The sequence below is a fragment of the Triticum urartu genome, chromosome 1, assembly GCF_003073215.2.
Source record: "Triticum urartu cultivar G1812 chromosome 1, Tu2.1, whole genome shotgun sequence".
NCBI lineage: Eukaryota > Viridiplantae > Streptophyta > Magnoliopsida > Poales > Poaceae > Triticum > Triticum urartu.
In genome coordinates, this window is record NC_053022.1 from 544,730,066 (window position 1) to 544,750,708 (window position 20,643).

Consider the following 20,643-nt stretch of genomic DNA (forward strand, 5'->3'; position numbering starts at 1 on the left):
TACCCACCGTATAGGAAGTATTAGACCCAGACACGGCGCACAATTATCGTGGCGCTCCGAAGTCAAATTCCACGTTAATGTATTCACACTCAGAATGTAAGTCTTCATTGATTGAAGATATACTTTACTTCGTGTGTTGCACATCTAAGTCATCAACATGCATAAGTGTTAGGATGTGTGCCTGATCACAGGACATTTGAGGATTCCAAGATATTTAGCTCACACCGTAACTTGCAAAACCTCTTCTCATCCAAGGGCTTGGTGAAGATATCTGCCAATTTCTCTTCAGTGTTGACGTGTATGATATCAATATCTTCCTTCACAACAAGATCTCTGAGAAAGTGATGACGAATTTCAATGTGCTTTGTCTTCGAGTGCTGAACTGGGTTGTTGGCAATCTTGATGGCGCTTTCGTTGTCGCAGTAGAGTGGTACTTGCTTCAGGTGAATGCCATAGTCTTTGAGTGTTTGCTTCATCCATAGAAGCTGAGCGCGGCAAGATCCAGCAGCAATGTATTCAGATTCAGCAGTGGAGAGAGATACACAGTTCTGCTTCTTTGAAGACCAACATACAAGTGATCGTCCCAGAAAATGACATGTGCCTGATGTAGACTTGCGATCCACCTTGTCACCAGCATAATCAGCATCCGAGAATCCAACTAGATCAAACTCTGAGCCCTTTGGATACCATAATCCTAGTGTTGGGGTGTGAGCCAAATATCTGAGAATTCGCTTCACAGCTAAGTGATGTGATTCCTTTGGTGCCGCTTGGAACCGGGCACACATGCAAACACTAAGCATGATATCTGGCCTAGATGCACATAAATAAAGTAAGGAACCAATCATGGAGCGCTATACCTTTTGATCGAACTCTTTACCATTGTCGTCGGGACCCAGATGATGTTTGGCTGGCATTGGCGTCGTGTAGCCTTTGCAATCTTGCATTCCAAATTTCTTCAGGCAATCTTTGAGGTATTTCTCTTGAGATATAAAGATGTCGTTGCGTTGCTGACGTATTTGAAGACCAAGGAAGAACTTCAGCTCACCCATCATGGACATCTGATATTGCTCTTGCATCATATATCCAAACTCGTCAGTGTATTTCTGATTGGTGCAGCCGAAGATAATGTCATCCACATATATTTGGCACACAAATAGTTCACCATCATATGTCTTCGTGAAGAGAGTGGGGTGGAGGGAACCAGGTTTGAAGCCTTTGCTCTTCAGGAAGTCTTTGAGTGTGTCATACCAAGCCCTAGGGGCTTGTTTGAGGCCATACAGTGCCTTGTTGAGCTTTTACACCATGTCAGGATGTTTTGGATCTTCAAAGCCAGGCGGTTGTGCAACATACACTTCTTCATCAATATTGCCATTGAGAAAAGTGCTCTTCATATCCATTTGATGTAGAAGAATGTTATGATGATTTGCATAGGCCAGCAGTATGCATATGGCTTCAAGCCTAGCCACAGGAGCAAATGTCTCATCGAAGTCAATCCCTTCAACTTGAGTATATCCTTGAGCAACGAGACGAGCTTTGTTTCTGACAACTTGACCATGCTCATCTTGCTTGTTGCGATATATCCATTTGGTGCCTATTATATTGTGCTTGCGAGGATCAGGACGCTTAACCAGTTCCCATACATTATTCAGCTCAAAATGTTGAAGCTCTTCTTGCATAGCTTGAATCCATTCAGGTTCCATGAAGGCTTCATCAACTTTCTTGGGTTCGGATATTGAGACAAATGCGAAGTGCCCACAGAAATTTGCTAGCTGTGTTTCCCTTGAACGAGTGAGTGGACCTGGTGCATTGATGCTATCAATTATTCTCTCAATCTGTACTTCATTTGCAACACGAGGATGTACAGGACGAAGATTTTGCTCTTGCTGATCATTGTCACCGTTAGAAGGATTGTCTTCAGGCTAAGCATTGTCTTCAGGTTGATCATTGTCTTCAGGTTGATCAGGTGCGGAGATGATAAGTTCCTCTTCAGGCTGAGCTTCAGAAGGTATAATTTCTCCAATTCCCATAAGTTTGATTGATTCACTGGATGGAACTTCATCTAGCACATTTGGCAGGTGCTCTCTTTGCGAGCCGTTAGTCTCATCGAACCGCACATCCATAGTTTCAACCACTTTATACTGAAAGAGGTTGAAGACTCTGTAGGAGTGTGAATCCTTTCCATATCCAAGCATAAAACCTTCATATGCTTTTGGTGCAAATTTTGAAGTGTGATGTGGATCCTAGATCCAGCACCTGGCACCAAATACTCTGAAGTAACTGACATTTGGCTTCTTGCGAGTAAGGAGTTCATAGGATGTCTTGTTCAGAAGCTTGTGAAGATAAACACGGTTGATGATATGGCATGCAGTATCAATGGCTTCAGGCCAGAATTTTCTTGGAGTCTTGTATTCATCAAGCATCGTCCGAGCCATCTCAATAAGTGTTCTGTTCTTGCGTTCGACGACGCCATTCTGCTGTGGCGTGTACGGAGCTGAGAATTCATGTGTGATGCCCAAAGTATCAAGATATGTATCTAGGCTAGTGTTCTTGAATTCAGTGCCATTGTCACTTTTGATGTGCTTTATCTTGACGCCATAGTTGTTCATTGCTCGATTGGCGAAGCGTCTGAAGACATCCTGCACTTCAGTCTTGTAGAGGATTATATGCACCCAAGTATATCTTGAATAATCATCAACAATGACAAAGCCATAGAGACAAGCAGTAGTAGTAAGAGTTGAGTAATGAGTGGGACCTAAAAGATCCATGTGGAGCAGTTCGAAGGGTTGAGTCGTTGTCATGATTGTCTTCGAGAGATGCTTGGCCCTCGTCATCTTTCCTGCTTCACAGGCACCGCATAAGTGATCTTCTTGAACTTGACGCCCTCGATGCCTATGACATGCTTCTTTCTTGCAAGAGTGTGCAAGTTCCTCATGCCAGCATGCCCTAGCCTCCGATGCCAGAGCCAGCATTCTGAAGCTTTTGCTAGAAGACATACGGCAAGCTGTGGTCCTGCTGAGAAATCTACCACGTACAAATCATCTTTCCGATACCCTTCAAACACTAGAGACTTGTCAGATTCCATTAGAACAAGGCAACAGTATTTTCCAAACATCACAATCATGTTTAAATCGCAAAGCATTGAGACAGACATTAAGTTGAAACCAAGGGATTCAACAAGCATGTCTTTATCAATGTGTTGATCCTTTGAGATTGCAACTCTACCTAGACCCAATACCTTACTTTTACCAGTGTCAGCAAATGTGATGTGACTTTTGTCAGATGGACGTAAGGTTGAGTCCATAAGAAGGCTTCGCTTGCCAGTCATGTGATTGGTACATCCACTATCAATAATCCATTCTAAAGCAGCTGGTGTCATACCCTACAGTGCAGTTAGGGGGATAGGCTTCACGAAGAGAATTGTGAAGCAAAAACATTTGACAAGCCAGTGGATTATGAAAGCTTAGATCGAGATTAGGACTGATAGGGCAAGTAGCAAGCAACTCAGGAACAAAGTACATAATAAGACCATTTGGGCATTTGATCTTGCGCCCTACAAGATGTTTAAGGTCCCCAGCAATAGCTTCAGACGATTTTGGTTTTCGGCTGGAGACCTTTCCCTGCAAAAGAGAGTTAAGCTTTCTTAGCCACCCACATCTTCAAGGGTGGCTTCGAAGCAATGAGTCTAAGTGCAGCATCTGAGAAATTTGGCTTTGGAGCCCTAGCAAAAAGTCTTGCAGGTGGACAATAGTACTCATAAGAATAAGAAGAATAGTTCTTGGTCTTATGAACATGGCGGTTTGATGAAACACGCTCATATTCACAGGCCTGAGTATGGCTTCCCTGCAAAACATTTGCGTTAGTGCGACTCAGGTGAGTCCTCTGTCTATATGAAGCCTTTGGACCGTATGAAGCCTGTGGTCTGGGGTTTGTCTTCTTCACCTGTGGTGTCATGATGACATTCACAGGAAGATTCTCCAAACACCTTTTCGGCACCCAGACCTTCGTCATTGGCGGTCCATTCCTGCAGTTGATACCGATATACCTGGCAAACACTTCACCCTTCTGATTCTTAAACAGTTTATAGTTTGCATCAAAGGATTCATCAATAACAATGGGATTAGCACAAGTGAAGCCAGATAGGGTGGGTGGATCCACTGAAGGTCCCTTTGCAGCAACCCATGTGGTTTTGGGGTACTGCTCAGGTTTCCAGTAAGAGCCATCAGCATTCATTTTCCTTTCGAACCCAACACCCTCTTTCCTAGGGTTTCGGTTCAGGATCTGCCTTTTGAGGACATCACATAGTGTCTGATGCCCTTTGAGGCTTTTGAACATCCCTGTTTCAAGCAATGTCTTCAACCTAGCATTCTCATCAGCAATAGTAGTGGCATCCTCAGCAGAGGGGTTAGTTATCACATCAACAGTTGAAGATATTGCAACAGTAGCAAAAGTAGAATATTCAGCAACAGAAGTAGCGTTATCACGCTCAATGCATTTAAGACATGGTGGTTCAAAACCTTCCTGAGCGGAACTGATCTGTTTGGCGCGAAGTGACTCGTTTTCCTTTTGAAGATCTTCATGAGCCGCTCTCAATTTTTCAAGGTCTTGCTTCCTTTGAAGATAATCATAGGAAAGCTTTTCATGAGATGTTGAGAGCATTTCATGACGACTTTCAAGTTCCTCATACTTAACATGAAGATTTTTTATGTCTTCAATTAAGGACTGAGATCGAGTCATTTCAGTGTCCAACAGGTCATCGCTTTTGTCTAATAGTTTTTGAATATGTTCCATAGCTTTCTGTTGTTTAGTTGCAATTTTAGCAAGTGTTTTGTAGCTGGGTTTGGAACCACAATCAGAGTCATCTTCACTGGAAGTTTGATAGTGAGTAGTGCGTGTGTTTAACTTGGCACCGCGTGCCATGAAGCAGTAGGTAGGAGCAGAGTAGTCCTTGTCATTTGCATCGGTGTCGGTGACGGAGTCATTGTCTTCAGTGTTGAAGATGGACTTGGTAACATATGCTGTAGCCAGACTCGCAACGCCAGAATCGGACTCCTCCTCGGACTCCACCTCCGCCTCCTCAGAAGCGGACTCCTCCTCTGAATCCATTTCCTTGCCAACGAACGCACGTGCCTTGCCAGATGAACTCTTCTTGTGTGATGAAGACTTTGAGGAGGACTTGGAAGAAGACTTTGAGTATTTCTTCTTCTTCTTGTCATCAGAATCATACTCCTTGCTCTTCTTTTTCTTCTTGTTCTCATTGTCCTACTGCGGACACTCAGAGATGTAGTGGCCAGGTTTCTTGCACTTGTGGCATGTTCTCTTCTTGTAGTCATGAGTAGAAGCTTCATCATTCCTTGAGCTTGACCGTGAGGACTTTTTGAAGCCTTTCTTCTTGGTGAATTTTTGGAACTTCTTCACAAGCATAGCAAGCTCCTTTCCAATGTCTTCAGGATCATCAGAACTGCTGTCAGACTCTTCTTCAGATGAGGAGACAGCTTTTGCCTTCAAGGCACGAGTTCGCCCATGGTTGGGACCGTAGATGTCTCTTTTCTCAGAAAGCTGAAACTCGTGTGTGTTGAGCCTCTCAAGTATGTCAGACGGATCGAGTGTTTTGAAGTCAGGACGTTCTTGAATCATCAGGGCTAGGGTGTCAAACGAGCTGTCAAGTGATCTCAGGAGTGTCTTGACAACTTCATGCTTGGTGATCTCAGTGGCGCCGAGGGCTTGAAGCTCATTTGCGATGTCAGTGAGTCGATCAAATGTGAGCTGAACATTCTCATTGTCATTTCTCTTGAAGCGGTTGAAGAGGTTGCGAAGGACACTGATTCTCTGATCTCTCTGGGTTGAGACGCCTTCGTTGACCTTGGAGAGCTAGTCCCAGACTAGCTTAGATGTTTCCAAAGCACTCACACGGCCATATTGTCCTTTGGTCAGATGACCACAGATGATGTTCTTAGCAGTGGAGTCCAGTTGAACGAACTTCTTGACATCAGCAGCGGTGACACATTCACCAGCCTTGGGAACACCATTCTTGACGACATACCATAGGTCGACATCAATGGCTTCAAGATGCATGCGCATCTTATTCTTCCAGTAGGGATATTCAGTTCCATCAAAGACTGGGCACGCAGCGGAGACTTTGATTATCCCTGCAGTTGACATAGCTAAAACTCCAGGTGGTTAAACCGAATCACACAGAACAAGGGAGTACCTTGCTCTGATACCAATTGAAAGTGCTAGTGATCGACTAGAGGGGGGGTGAATAGGCGATTTTTATGAAAGTCTTGAAAAAATGGAAATTTCGAAGACAAACGATAGAAATAAACCTATTACCATGCAGCGGAAGGTAGACTACACTAGGCAAACCATAGTCAAGTATTCAATGGAGTGAAAGCACAATGACTAATAGCAGCTAGGCAGTAAAGATCAGGTAGGAAGATATTGTGAAGCCAATCAAAACAAGCAGTCACTCAGTGAAGACAAAAGATAAAGCAATCATACAATGACTTCACAAGGACCAACGGTAAGTAAAGGGAAGGGAAGGATGAAACCAGAGACTCGTTGAAGACAATGATTTGTTGGAGCAGTTCCAGTTGCTGTGACAACTGTACCTCTGGTTAGGGAGGCTGAGATTCAACTCAGAAGACCTCATCTTCACCTTATTCCCCTTGAGCTAAGGACACCCAGTCCTCGCCCAATCACTCTGGTAAGTCTTCAAGGTAGACTTCCAAACCTTCACAGACTTCGTTGACCGGCGATCCACAATGACTCTTGGATGCTCAGAACGCGACGCCTAACCGGCTGGAGGATTCACAGTCCTCAAGTGTAATATGTCTTCAGATCACACAGACAGGAAGACTTAAGTGATGCCTAACACTCTTTGGCTCTGGGTGTTTAGGGCTTTATCCTCGCAAGGAATTCTCTCTCAAAGGCTTCGAGGTGGGTTGCTCTCAAATGACAAAAGCCGTGCACTAACTCTGAGCAGCCAACCGTTTATGGTTGTAGGGGGTGGGATATTTATAGCCACTAGGCAACCCGACCTGATTTGTCTGAAATGACCCTTGGTCACTAAGGAACTGACACATGTTCCAACGGTCAGATTTCAAACACACACGGCAACTTTACTTGGGCTACAAGCAAAGCTGACTTATCCAACTCTGGACAAGATTTGCTCTCATAGTCTTCACTCGAAGACATAGGATTTTGGTTAAGCATCACTTCAGTCATTCTGACTAGTTCTCTTGGACCCCACTTAATAGTACGGTGGTTCCTATGACTCAACAAGGAAAAACACAGAACGACGAAACTGCTAAGTCTTCGCGCTCCATAGTCTTCACGCGATGTCTTCTCTTGTCATAGTCTTCAATGTGAATGTCTTCACATACCACCTTTGACTTCAATGTCTTCATACATTTTTAGGGGTCATATCTGGTAGGAAAACCGAATCAATGAGGGACTTCTACCTGTGTTATCCTGCAATTCTCACAAACACATTAGTCCCTCAACCAGGTTTGTCGTCAATACTCCAAAACCAACTAGGGGTGGCACTAGATGCACTTACAAGTTAATTTGATCTTTGGGAAGGCTTCATGCTAACTTTCTTATGCCCATGGGCCTCCATGGGTATGTGGGTATCCAGCGGGTTTGGGCATGGGCACAGGTTATGCCCATGGATAATTTGATGGATGGGAAGAGGGTAGGGAGATGGGTCATGGGTTGGATTTGGACCAGCTCCACCCGCCCCAAACCCGGCCCATTGCCATCCCTGGTTGCGAGTAGCTATCGTTTTGTGCAGGTACGAGGGACTTGAGCGTGGCCTCCTACTGGATTGATACCTTGGTTCTCAAAAACTGAGGGAAATACTTACGCTACTCTGCTGCATCATCCCTTCCTCTTCGAGGAAATCCAACGCAAACTCAAGAGGCAGCAGTCAGCCCCCAATGTCACAACTTTCTCAACTTCATAAAAGAAGTCATAATATTGCTCTTCAAGCATTCCTTCAGCCAAGGGGGGAATTCTCTCCACCTCTCTGCACCCAAGTAAAATTCTAACATATTCAGGTTTATGTATAGTAGTTTCATCAACTTCCAGTGTTATCCCCACCAGAGCCCCAGCATAAGCCGCGTGTTCAGTGCACCTTTTTTCTATAGGAATATTACAAACCCTCACCCAAGATTTTTCCATTATTCCCTTGGCCCCTACAGATGCAGTCCAAGGTGTAATGCAAACCACAACGGCCCCCTCCATCAAAGGCATATGTTTCCCATAACAGCATGCCCTCTCAACTTCACTAGCATTAGGAAAATGCATCACAAACTTAGCAGGGCCAATGGAACGAGCCGTACATCGCCACTTATTCTTACTAGGCTTTTTAGCAAAGATGGCATTAAATTCATGTTCAATCTCTTTCACAGATGCAACCCCCTCCACAATAGTGATCACTACGTTGTTAGTTTTTTCTACACTCTGCTTAGCGGCACACATATCAGGAATATAGAAAAAACCCTGGCCAGGCGACTGGAATCCGTACATGAATGGAACACATTCCCAAGGCCTTAGAGTTTGACATAATTGAGCCATATGACCTAGCTTGTTGCATTTCTCACATCAGATAGTAGGGCAGCGAGGAGCGAAATGACCTGAGAGGGAGCAGTTGATGCAGATCTCGTTGGTGCTTTTGGTCGCAGCTTGTCCAGTCGGTGGAGGTGGAGGTGGAGGATGTGGAGGTGGCTCCTTGGCGCCCGTCATCGTCTCCTTGGCCGCCCCGCTCATGGCTCGCGCGGCGGCTTCCCATCTGTCTTCGACCTCGCCACCCCAGATCTCGAACCACCAGTCGCTGGCGGTGGTGGATCTGGCCGCTGCCATACCATATGGCGAGTCTGATTTGGCAGCGGAGCCGTGCGCCTCCCGCCAAATCCGCCCCGCGCCATGTTGTCCCGCCACCCTCCGGATCTCCCCCCACCACGCTCTCCCATCGATTCATGCCGCGCACCACCGGACCGATCCGCCGCAGCGACCTGGGCGAAGGAGTGGTCGTCGCCGCCGGCCTTGTCGTGCCACCAGCCGAAGGACTCGCGTGGGGAGTAGTTGGGGGGCAAACCCTAGCTCGCTCCCATAGATGCCCGAAGAGGAAGGCGAGATGCGCGTCTCGTGCGCTCGTAGTGGTGGTAGGTGGGGAGAATGATGTGTTTCCCCCGCCTCCCCCGCTCCATATGTTTCTGCCCCAGGGTCGGGGTGGGGTCCCCCATGGCGATCTGCTCCCACGTGTCGCCCATCCGCCATTGACGGGCGGTGGGTGTGGTTCTGGACACCCTCAACACGGGTCGGTGCGCATACCTGATGGCCTGCCCGTCTCCCATGTACCGCGCCTCGGTCTGGGCCGTATGCCACACTCGCTGGAGACAACCACGTCGCCGGTAATCGCTCCCGAATCTTCGCAAAATGGCACGGCAGTGAGATGACGTCATCGATGTCGATGTGTTCCCCCACGCGGAGGAACTGCGCGTCAACCGTAACCCCGCGCCCGTCGATCAGCATGAGGCGGAACGCGTCGCGGCGGAGAATCAACTCACCGTCATGGAACGCGAGCGTATGCGTCTACAGATCGGCGGCGTAGGATACGCGCCATCGCTCGTCAGACGTGCGAGACCAAGACGCCAAGGTGATGAGGCAAGCCACGGAGCAACCAAGCCGTATCACAACCAACTCCGAGACCTCTACAGCAAGACCCAAGGTCAACACACACCAACATACCACCACCCATTGCGCAAACCCTACACATGACATGATCAACAACTTGCAAAGATAACTTAGACGAGCAAGGTTGGAGGTGGAAGCTGACTTTTCATCTTATTCACAAGGCTTGCTGAGTGCTAACTGGCATCCTAAATTGCAGCTTCTAGTTTTTTTTGTCGCACCAATTAGACTCAAATCAAATTGTAACACTACACTCGTATGACTACTTGAATTTTTTTATGAAACATATGGGAGAGGGAAATGGATGCTGCTGTGATTTATGTCAAATGCCATGTTTCTAGGCAAATGTAACTTAGGAGTTTATAGCAGGTGCTGTAACTGACAAAACGTCATATTGCGGGCGCAAAGTCTTGATTTCTGAATGTTGTAGCAGCTCTGTACTTCAAAGTCACTCTGCAGACCCTACAATTTTTTTACCCTGCAGCACTCATCCTGGCACAGTGGCACCTAAGGAAATGCGAGTTGGAGATCACAAGCTGCGGGCATTTTACCTCAGCGGACTAATTTTCCTGTCCTGCTATTTTTGTTGGGGTTCAGATCCGCTGATCTGCAAAGTAAGCAAGGGCTACGGCCATGGATGTGTTGAGATCAACAGGATTTTATCCATACCTGTATTTTCTTCGGGCTGGACGGTGAAGACAAGCTGGAGCGCCGCGCACTGCTGAAGGAGGTCGGCTCGACTGGGTTCCGGCTGGCCGGCCACCTTGCGTCGTCGATTGAGATTGGTGAAGCTCCAGGAGAAAGGGGATTTGGCTTCGGGGGGAGAATGTGGATGTGAGCTGTCGAGGAGAGTGTGCTCAGTGCAGGGTTGTCATAATGCCTTTCTCACTGCCGCTGGAATGGGAATAGGACAGCAAGATTTATGACGGAGAGGGAGCGGCCGGGGAGAGAAAGGAGAGCCTATCCTGTGAAACGGACGCGCTCGTGCAGCAACCGTGAAGCCATGTCAGGGATTAAAGCCCCCGCGTCGTCCCCGCTAGGGGACTCGGGCAGCGCCCTAAACCCAGCCGCCGGGGGCGCACACTCCCTCCTCCCCTCTCTCCGCCGTCGCCGGCCTAAACCTGGGGGCCGACGGCGGTGGCGGAGGACATCGCCTCTCTCCCATGGATTTGGGGTTGTGTGGGGCTTCGAATCGTGGGGAGGCGTGTCCGATCCGATCGGCAACGATGAAGGCTGTGGCGCGGCGGCGTCCGAGGCGGCGTAGCTGCGGGCGCGGCAGCCAGCCCTGTTCGGGCGGCGGCGCGCCATCTGCCTTTGCATCGACCGCGGCATGGAGGGCCTGGTGGTCGCGTCGATGACATCTCCGGCTAGATCTGTTCTCACCAGTGCAACCGGCGGTGGTGGTCATCTCTTCCGTCAGAAGTGGTCGCCCTGTGGCTGGATGGTCGGATCTCGAGATTCGTCATCTAGTTCTGGCTACGAGTTGAGGAGACAATCATCTAGTTGATGGTGGTGTGTCCATCGTGCATTACGCTGATGATATAATCATCTTTATGGAGCACGACTTGGCAAAAGCGAGAAATATGAAGCTGGTTTTATGCTTATTTGAACAATTGACCGGATTGAAGATTAACTTTCATAAAAGCGAGTTGTTCCGTTTTGGTAGAGTCAATGAGGAACAAGAGGCTTATAGGCAATTGTTCGGATGCGAATTGGGGGCATTACCTTTCACGTACTTAGGTATACCCATTCACCATCGTAAGCTGACAAACAGAGAATGAAAGTGCATCGAGGGTCGGTTTGAGAAGAAACTGAGTTGCTGGAAGGGCAAACTCATGTCATATGGAGGCTGATTGATTCTTATTAATTCGGTGCTCACGAGCATGCCTATGTTTCTCTTATCTTTCTTCGATGTCCCAGTTGGTGTTAGGAAAAGGCTGGACTTCTATCGATCCTGATTCTTCTGGCAGAGTGATGAACTAAAGAGAAAATACCGACTCGCCAAATGGGATATCATCTATCGACCAAAGGACCAGAGGGTCCTTGGTATTGAGAATCTTGAAGTCAAGAACAGATGTCTTCTCAGTAAGTGGTTGTATAAGTTATCAGTTGAGACTGAGGCCACGTGGGCGCAGATTCTTCGTAGTAAGTATCTGCAGTCCAAGACTTTGTCCCAGGCGACAGTGAGACCGAATGACTCTCCATTTTGGAGGGGCTTATGAGAGTCAAAGCTGCCTTCTTTAATAGAACAAAGTTTATAGTCGGTAATGGCAACACCACTTGCTTCTGGGAGGATACTTGGCTTGGTGAAACGCCGTTGGCGCTTCAGTATCCGTCCCTGTATCGTATTGTCCAATGACGTGATGCTCTTGTTGCAACGATTATGCGGTTCATTCCCCTTAATATTCAGTTTAGGAGGGCGCTTGTTGGCGACCGGTGGGAAGCATGGCTTCATTTGGTGAGTAGACTAATGGAGGTTCAGCTATCTCATCAGCCCGATCAGTTGTGTTGGATGCTTACTAGGTCTGGAGAGTTCATAGTTAAGTCGATGTATATCGATGTCATTAACTCTAGTGCTCTTCCTAGTTCCAAAGATGTCTGGAAAGTCAAAGTTTCTTTGAAAATTAAAGTGTTTATGTGGTTTATATATAAACAAGTCATTTTAACAAAGGATAATTTGGTTAAGCGCAACTGGATAGGATCTACTAGATGTAGTTTTTGTGATCAGGACGAAACTATCAAGCGCCTCTTCTTTGACTGCCTGTTGGCGAGAATTTTGTGGCACACGGTGTATATTGCCTTTAACATTACTCCTCCGAATTCAGTCAGTACGTTATTTGGAACGTGGCTTGTTGGGATAGAGTCCGAAACAGCTAGACACATTCGCGTAGGAGTATGTGCTTTGTTGTGGGAAATTTGGAACTGTAGAAATGATTTGGCTTTTAACAAAACAACAAATATTCATTTTTTGCAGGTTTTATTCCGGGCTACTGCGCTGATCCGTATGTGGTCGTTACTCACTCTGACAGAGGCCAGGGAGCGTTTGGTTACTGGATCTGTCCGCTGGGAGATGGTAGCGCGGGATATCTTCAACCGGTTTGGATGGCGGTCATGTAATAGGATAGGCGATTAGTTTACCTATCTTTGTTATGCCAGCCGGTTGTGGCTTTTGGGCCTATTGTTTTTGGCGTTGTGGCTCTTTGTGAGCCTGCCGTTATTTTGTTTTCAGACTATAAGACCTTGTTAAACCTCTTTATTTATCTATAAATGTGGCCGTATGCATCGTTCTGATACAGAGGCTGGGGAGTCCCCCCTTTCTGAAAAAAACGAGTTGAGGAGACATAGTTGCCGGTGAAAACCGAGCCGTTGGTGGGCGGTGGCGGCGTTTTGCGCCGTTACCTTGATGAATGCATCATAGTGTAACTGTTGTTGACTCACTCGTGCTGCTTCGAGGGAAACCCCAGGATCTGGTCTTCCAGATCGCACGATGGCGGTACTACGGTGCCGTTTCTTTCTTGGGAGCATCGTTAGTGGAGCAGCGCTGGAAGACAGAGGCAGAAGGTGGAGCGTCTTCGTATTGCACGGAGCTTCGGTGAAGCTGTCAAGTCATGCCTGGGTGACAGGTGCTACGCACGACATATCTTCCAGAGTCTTCGCGTATGGACGGACGAGCGCAGGGCAATGGCACCGTTGGTTCCCGTGGTGGCATCGACGGATGTCCGGACTGGCAAGAATGATGCGGATCTCTTTTCTGAAGATGGGTCAGTGGTCTGATAATGATGGCGGCTTTTAAAATGTGTACATGTGGTGTGCGTTTTAGGTAGGTTGGACTGGCTGTTAGTCCCGATACATTATGTGGATGGATCGGCAACGACACCGATTTTAGATATAAGGAGTGAGAACACTCCACGTTATCGAGTTTGTAGATGTGAGTGGTGATTTTGGTGGATTGATGTATATTCTTGTCAGATGTTTGTGGAATAATTAATAAAAATGACTGCATACATCGATTGATGCAGAGGCCGGAGATTTAACCACCTTTAAAAAAAACTGCTCTGATCCAACCTGAGTCAAAATTGAATTAAAAAGAGAGGGACATGATGTGGGGCAAGGTGACCATATGCTCTCTTCTTCCCCTATCCATGATTTACGACTGTATTATCTTTCCAATTTGGGCGTAATTTCTGTCCCAACTCGTTGGAATCAGCGGCATTAGCACACATAATGTGCTCCAAATCGATATATGATCTTCAATTATAAGGGTAAAAAGTTTATCCTTAGTTGCAGCAGCAAGATTAAAAATACTCTAGATCCTTCATATTTGTATGTAGTTTTTTTTTGCGGGGTTGCATGTCGTTGTGCCAATTGAAGAAAAACGTTTCCACATAAGTACGTACTTCCTCTGTTCGGAAATACTTGTTATCAAAACGGATAAAAGTGGAGTAGTTGTTAGTACTTGTATATGCAGAAATCAGTACCTGGAAATTGCGGTACAGATTGACGGTATATTACTTTGCTACACATGTCTTGTGACTCATTTCTGGCCATCTTAGATGGAAAGTGCCTTTATTTAATGTCCAACTAAACCTTACTAGTTGTTCATGTACATGAATGCCTCATTGGCACTCAGGTAATATGTGATTTCCTTTTGAAATTCATGTTTTTCAAGGAAAAAAACTTAGTTTGCACCAGCCTTCTAACGAATTGCTTGTAGGAGGTCCCTGAAATGGGTTTTCACATCAGTTGCAACCTCTCTGAAGCAAAAACAAAGCATGTTCTTCTGTTAGAAAATAAAGTTAATTTTAGAGTTTAGAAACCAAATCATGGAACCTCCCTGAAGTGAAACCAAAACATATCAAACAATACATAATTGTGGTCTTTAAATTTTTCTCATTTCTAATATATACTCCCTCCGTTCCTAAAGAACTGCCAAAACGTCTTATATTTAGGAACATTAGGGGGTATTCCTTAAACAGAGAAACCAGTATAGGCCAAACAAAATACCTTTGATGTACGCGGAGATATGCCACTCCTTACTTAATGCTTATTTAAGTAAGTGCTTCTTGGTTTCTCACAGTTTGGAATATGTAGGTTGTGTTGAAAGATGATGCAGATGTCGAATCTAATGTTACAGGCCTCTGTTCTTGAACATTTTGAGAAACTGAAATGCTATCCATTTTCCTGTTTTGTGTTTGTTCCTTTTCTTGTTAGCATGTGGTCTTTGACAATTTCTTTAGTCTGCCAAAATTCCTTTGTTAATGGAAACGGTTTATCTTCAGTTTGTGGCAAGAAATCTGATTGAAAAGAGTAGTCAACCAACAACCAGTAATTAAATCAGAGCCCAAACCTCCATTAATTGAATCAAGGTAAAATATCAAGAAAAGTTATTTATGAAAAATAATGATGATATACAAAAAATTGGAAGTTCTCATACTGTTCTGCAAGTAGATTACTCTTTCTAATTTTACTATCTAGTTCATCTCCCCGAAACTGATGTTTTCAGTCTCATATATACAATTTAGTAACCCATGACTTGCAGAATGTCGGTGTTCCTTATAATCCGTTTGCAAAACGTCATACATTTGAGGTTCCTATAATCTGTTCGGAAAACATGATATATGAACACATAATATTAGGTCTAGCCAGTAGTTGCCAATTTGTTTCTTATGTTGTGCGATTGACTGTTGGTTGTCCTAAAATGACTGATCATCGTGGCCAAAGAATTACCAGATACTAATCTTCTACCCGTCATCTATTTATATCTTCTTTAGTTACAAAAACCTTTTTAGCTGACTACTACTTCTCTAGAACAATCCTGTTGTATTTATTTTTCTTTTGTTTTTCATTCGAGTTATTGTCCCTTCCTCCATCTGTTATGTCATAATACATTGGAGTGCCTTATCTGCTTATCCATTTTGACAATCAGTTTATACTTGCCAACTCGCCATCCCTCTGTTGCCAATAATGATTGTTTATAGCAGCAGTGATACATATGAAGATTATCTCCACACATATTTTCAGGGCACACAAGCCTCTTCAGCGACCACTCGTTGAAATTCAAATATTTCTACATCATGGTTTTTATGATTGCTCCACAATTCACTAAGTATTTAGTTACTGTTCAGATTCAGGACCATCTTGCACGCTCCAACAGTATTTTGGCTTTGATCAGTGGGGAATGTGAAGCATCACCCTCCTTCGCAGCTTCACCAGGCTTCAAATCGATTAGTTGGAGGCATGAACTAGGGACCAGCCGGCATCCAGCATTTGTCGGCACTGGGAGAATTTTCGCAGAAATCAGAACTGGGTTAGCTACGAAATCTGAACGGACAACTGCCGAGTCTGCATTGAGTAGTGCTATCAGTCATCCTCATACATGTAACTCCACACACGTCTTTCAAACTCAAATTTCACTGAACAATAGCTAAATTCGACCTTCACACATGAAACTCCTACCTAGCACTTGGGGTTGCAGGAGCGGCAATTTGCCTGGCACTCCTAAACCTTATGCCAGCACGGAACTCCCGGCAGCACGATGCAGCAGAAGCAGTCCGGTTTCCACTTCCAGAACTCACCTTTGGTCTTGCAATCCCTTATGACGCAGAACTTGAGGGAAAGATTGCACTCTCCAGCAGCTGCGTGCCATCCAAACGCGACGAGCAGAACGATGGCCGCGCACGCGAGGCTGCTCCGCTTCATGTTTGGTCTCCACCAGCCAACTGCAGGGAAGTCATAATATTCAGTACGTTTTAGGTGAGGAAAATTAGTCTGCTGAAGCGAAATGCAAAGCAAGGGCTAGTGCATAATGAATCCGCAAAGCAAATTATGCGCTTGTACTCAGTGTGAAACTTGCACGGTCGCAGAACTAAACACATATTAGTAGACATAGAGAAAGCAGGGGAGAAGAACCGAGTGGCTTACCAGTCGACGAAGAAGCCGTCACTGGAGGAGGGGCAGGGCAGGAGGCGTCCAGTAAGCTCCGGCACAGGCTGACGGAATAGCTGATGATTGTGAGATGGACGAGCTCCCCGAGCTCCAGAGGGATGCCTCTGAAGTAACCAAAGAACAGGTTGAGAACAGATTGAGAACCAAAACACCAACTTTTATATTTCAGCAGTCAGATTCATCAATCTACTGCCAACAAAGAACAAACAAACAAAACCCAATGAACTAGTATCAGCCAGATGGTATGCTTGTGCCTGGTGGCATAGTACATTGCTCTGAGCTCGGTGCAGTTATTGATCTCTGCTCCAAAATAGGTTGTTCTTATGCAGAGCTCTGGACATGTAGGTTCTTTTGGTGCCGAGCTCTGAAAGAGGAAACAGGGGATTTGAGGCCGATACAGGTTGGTTCATAGCTCAAAAAAATTAGAGTGGAAGTATGTAAACATGAGACGATATAAAAAAATAGGAACCAAGACTCACAGGTAATTATGTAAACATTGAGACAATCAACCAGTCACATCAGCATAGGGGAAGAAGTAGGGACTACTAAGCCCTTCTTCGCCAACAGAGCAAGAGACTAGTAGAACAATAAAATCCACTCATGCATGGAGAAGACGCAAACAGCGGCAAGGTTCACGGGAAAAGAAAGGATGGTTATTGCATCAATCATACTCCCTCCGTTCCAAAATAGATGACCCAAAAGTTAGTACAAAGTTGGTATAATCCATGAGAGGACGCCTCCCTACTTATCTGGGGTAGCCGAAAGAAAGAACCGAACTCTTGTGAGAGAATGTCGTACCCTGTCTAGGGCGACGGTTGCGTGTTATATAGAGCGGGTCGCGACTCCCGTATAGCATACAGAGAAGATTACATTGTTAGGATCCTTAACTTGGAGCCCAAGAGATAGACTAGAGAGATAGAGATAGTTACAAGAGATAAGATGAAATCACAACTAACTACCCTAGTCTAGGCTAGGCTGAACCGGACCTTGCACGCCATATCTGTCGCTTAACACCCTCCCTTAATCACAACTGTATAAGGTTGAGATTATGCTTGAATTCTTCAAAATTCCTTGTGGGCAACGCCTTGGTAAAGCCATCTGCAACTTGGTCTTGTGAATGAATAAATCTGATTTCTAATTGTCTGTTTGCAACTCTTTCTCTGACAAAATAAAAATCTATCTCAATATGCTTTGTTCTTGCATGGAACACTGGGTTAGCAGATAGATAGGTAGCACCCAAGTTGTCACACCACAAACATGGAACTTTGGTATGCTTCACACCAAGTTCTCTTAACATAGACTGAACCCAGATAATTTCTGCTGTAGCATTTGCTAATGCTTTATACTCTGCTTCAGTGCTTGACCTAGATACAGTAGCCTGTTTCTTGGCACACCATGATATCAAGTTTGGTCCAAAGAACACTGCAAAGCCACCTGTGGATCGTCTATCATCTACACATCCTGCCCAATCAGAATCAGAAAATGCACTGACAAGATTTGATGATGACTTGCTGAAAAAGAGACCAAGCTTCATAGTATGTTTAACATATCTCACAATGCGCTTTGCAGCAGTCCAGTGAACTGTGGTGGGTGCATGAAGAAACTGGCATACTTTGTTGACAGCAAAAGATAAATCAGGTCTAGTCAAGGTTAAATACTGAAGAGCCCCAACTAAACTTCTGTATCTAGTACTATCTTCTTGATTCAAGAGAACTCCCTCTTCAAGTGATAATTTTTCAGTACTTGAGAGGGGGGTCAACGATGGTTTGCATCCTTGTAAACCAACCCTTCTTACCAGGTCAGCAGCATATTTTTCTTGAGATAGGTGGAGGCCATCTTCATGTTTCTTTACCTCAATACCTAGAAAGTAGTGCAGATCTCCCAAATCCTTGAGAGCAAACTCAGCATTTAAGTCTTTTAACAGCCCTGTCACTGCTTCATTTGATAAACTTGTAACAATGATATCATCCACATAAATCAACACAAAAATTGATGTATTTGACTTATTGTAAATAAACAGAGATGTATCAGACTTGGAAGGAGTAAAACCAAGTGCTTGCAATTTCTGACTCAGTCGTGAGTACCATGCTCTGGGAGCCTGCTTTAGTCCATATAGGGCTTTATCAAGCTTGCACACATAGGAAGGCTTGCTCTTGTTCTCAAACCCAGGAGGCTGTTTCATGTATACTTCCTCTTCCAGAACGCCATGAAGAAACGCATTCTTAACATCCAGTTGTCTAAGACTCCATCCCCTGGATACAGTAATAGACAGTACAAGACGAATGGTTGCGGCTTTAACAACAGGACTAAAAGTGTCCTCATAGTCAATACCATACCGTTGTTTGAAACCTTTTGCAACCAACCTGGCCTTGTAGCGATCTATAGTTCCATCAGATTTTCTCTTTATTCTGTAAACCCACTTGCAATCAATTAGATTTTTACCTCGCCGTGGGGGAACTAAATGCCAAGTTTTGTTTTTCTGAAGTACCATGTATTCTTCTTCCATGGCCTTCTTCCACTTTTCATCACCAAGTGCTTCATCAAGAGTGTATGGCTCACCTGTAGAACAAGCTAGACCAAATTTGGTTATTTGCTTATAATTAAGAGGTTTAATTACCCCTTTTTGCAGCCTTGTACGTGAAGGAACAGGAGGAGCTGCACTGTTGCCCTCCACAGAGGATCCAACCTTTGGTCGAGGCGCTCCCGAGGCGGACACTCCTGGCGCGGTTTCTTGAGCAGCGGGATCTTCTGCGGCATCATCGGTCGGTGTGGTCGTGTCGAGCGGAGCAGAAGATCCCGAGCCATGCATGCGATCTGCGTCGGACCCATCATGACGCAATGATTGCGCGGGCCCGGCAGAATCTACGCCAGATCGCGCGTCCGTGGCAGGATTGGCACCGGATCCCGTGCCTGCACCAGCTTCCGCGCCTGAAGGCCCACCTGGCTGGCGGCGCACGTAGTGGTGGGGTCCGTCCGCTGGCCAGCGAGGCGGAGGCTGGCACGTGTCGCCAGCTGATTGGCGTGGAGCGGATAGCGCACCTAGCGCAGTGGGAGGTGCCCGCATGGCAGTTGCGGGCTGGTTGCTGCCGCGCCCAGCAGTTGGGGCAGAACCCGACGCGCTGACGCCCTGCTGCAGCACAGATCCCGTGGGGGATTCACTGGCGCGCTGCTGGGGCACCGATCCCGAGCCGGATATGTCCCTCGTTCGGTGGCACATGAAATATCGCTCGTTTGGAGCATATTTTGCACCGTTTTGAGAATTTCCTTTGCCATTTTCTTCAACGTTTGCATCTGCATCAGTACAGGACTCAAGAGCAAGGTTATGAGGATTAGTCAATAGTGAATCGTCACAATCTTTTCCCCCTTGATGAGCGCCGGTGAGACTAGATGGTAGGAGAAGTATTTCTTGACGTAGAAGAGTTCCGGCATTGGGGTGAAGATTTGCGAAGGGAAATTTTGTTTCATCAAACATTACATCTCGGGAGATATAGACACGACCAGTGGAAATGTCAAGGCACTTGAAACCCTTGTGTTGAGCACTATAACCAATAAAGGCACACTGTTTTGACCTAAGCATGAGTTTGCGATCATTGTAAGGGCGAAGATTCGGCCAACAGGCGCATCCAAACACACGAAGTGACGTGTAGTCTGGTTTGGTGTGAAGAAGCCTTTCCATGGGAGTTTCATTGTTAATCACACGACTAGGTAGCATGTTTATAATGTGGACAGCAGTGAGGAATGCCTCGTCCCAAAATTTAAGGGGCATGGAGGCGCCGGCTAGAAGAGAAAAACCAACATCTACGATATGTCGATGCTTGCGCTCGGCTGACCCATTCTGTTGATGGGCATGAGGGCATGAAACATGATGGGATATGCCAAGTTTCTGAAAAAACGAGTTTAGCTTCTCATATTCCCCTCCCCAATCAGATTGGAGAGAAAGAATTTTACTGTCAAATTTTCTTTCTACAAGAGCTTGGAAATTGAGAAAAACTTGGCAGACATCTG

At 45.8% G+C, this 20,643-nt stretch overlaps 1 protein-coding gene across 1 annotated transcript in view; it reads right to left on the minus strand.

The window, feature by feature from the left end:
- Positions 1–8,862, minus strand: part of LOC125533101 — a 100,248-nt gene extending 91,386 nt beyond the window's left edge. The window contains exon 1 of the mRNA XM_048696873.1: positions 8,637–8,862. Coding sequence (XP_048552830.1) covers positions 8,637–8,862 — 226 coding nt within the window. The remainder of the gene's footprint in view (positions 1–8,636) is intronic.
- Positions 8,863–20,643: the final 11,781 nt, after the last annotated feature.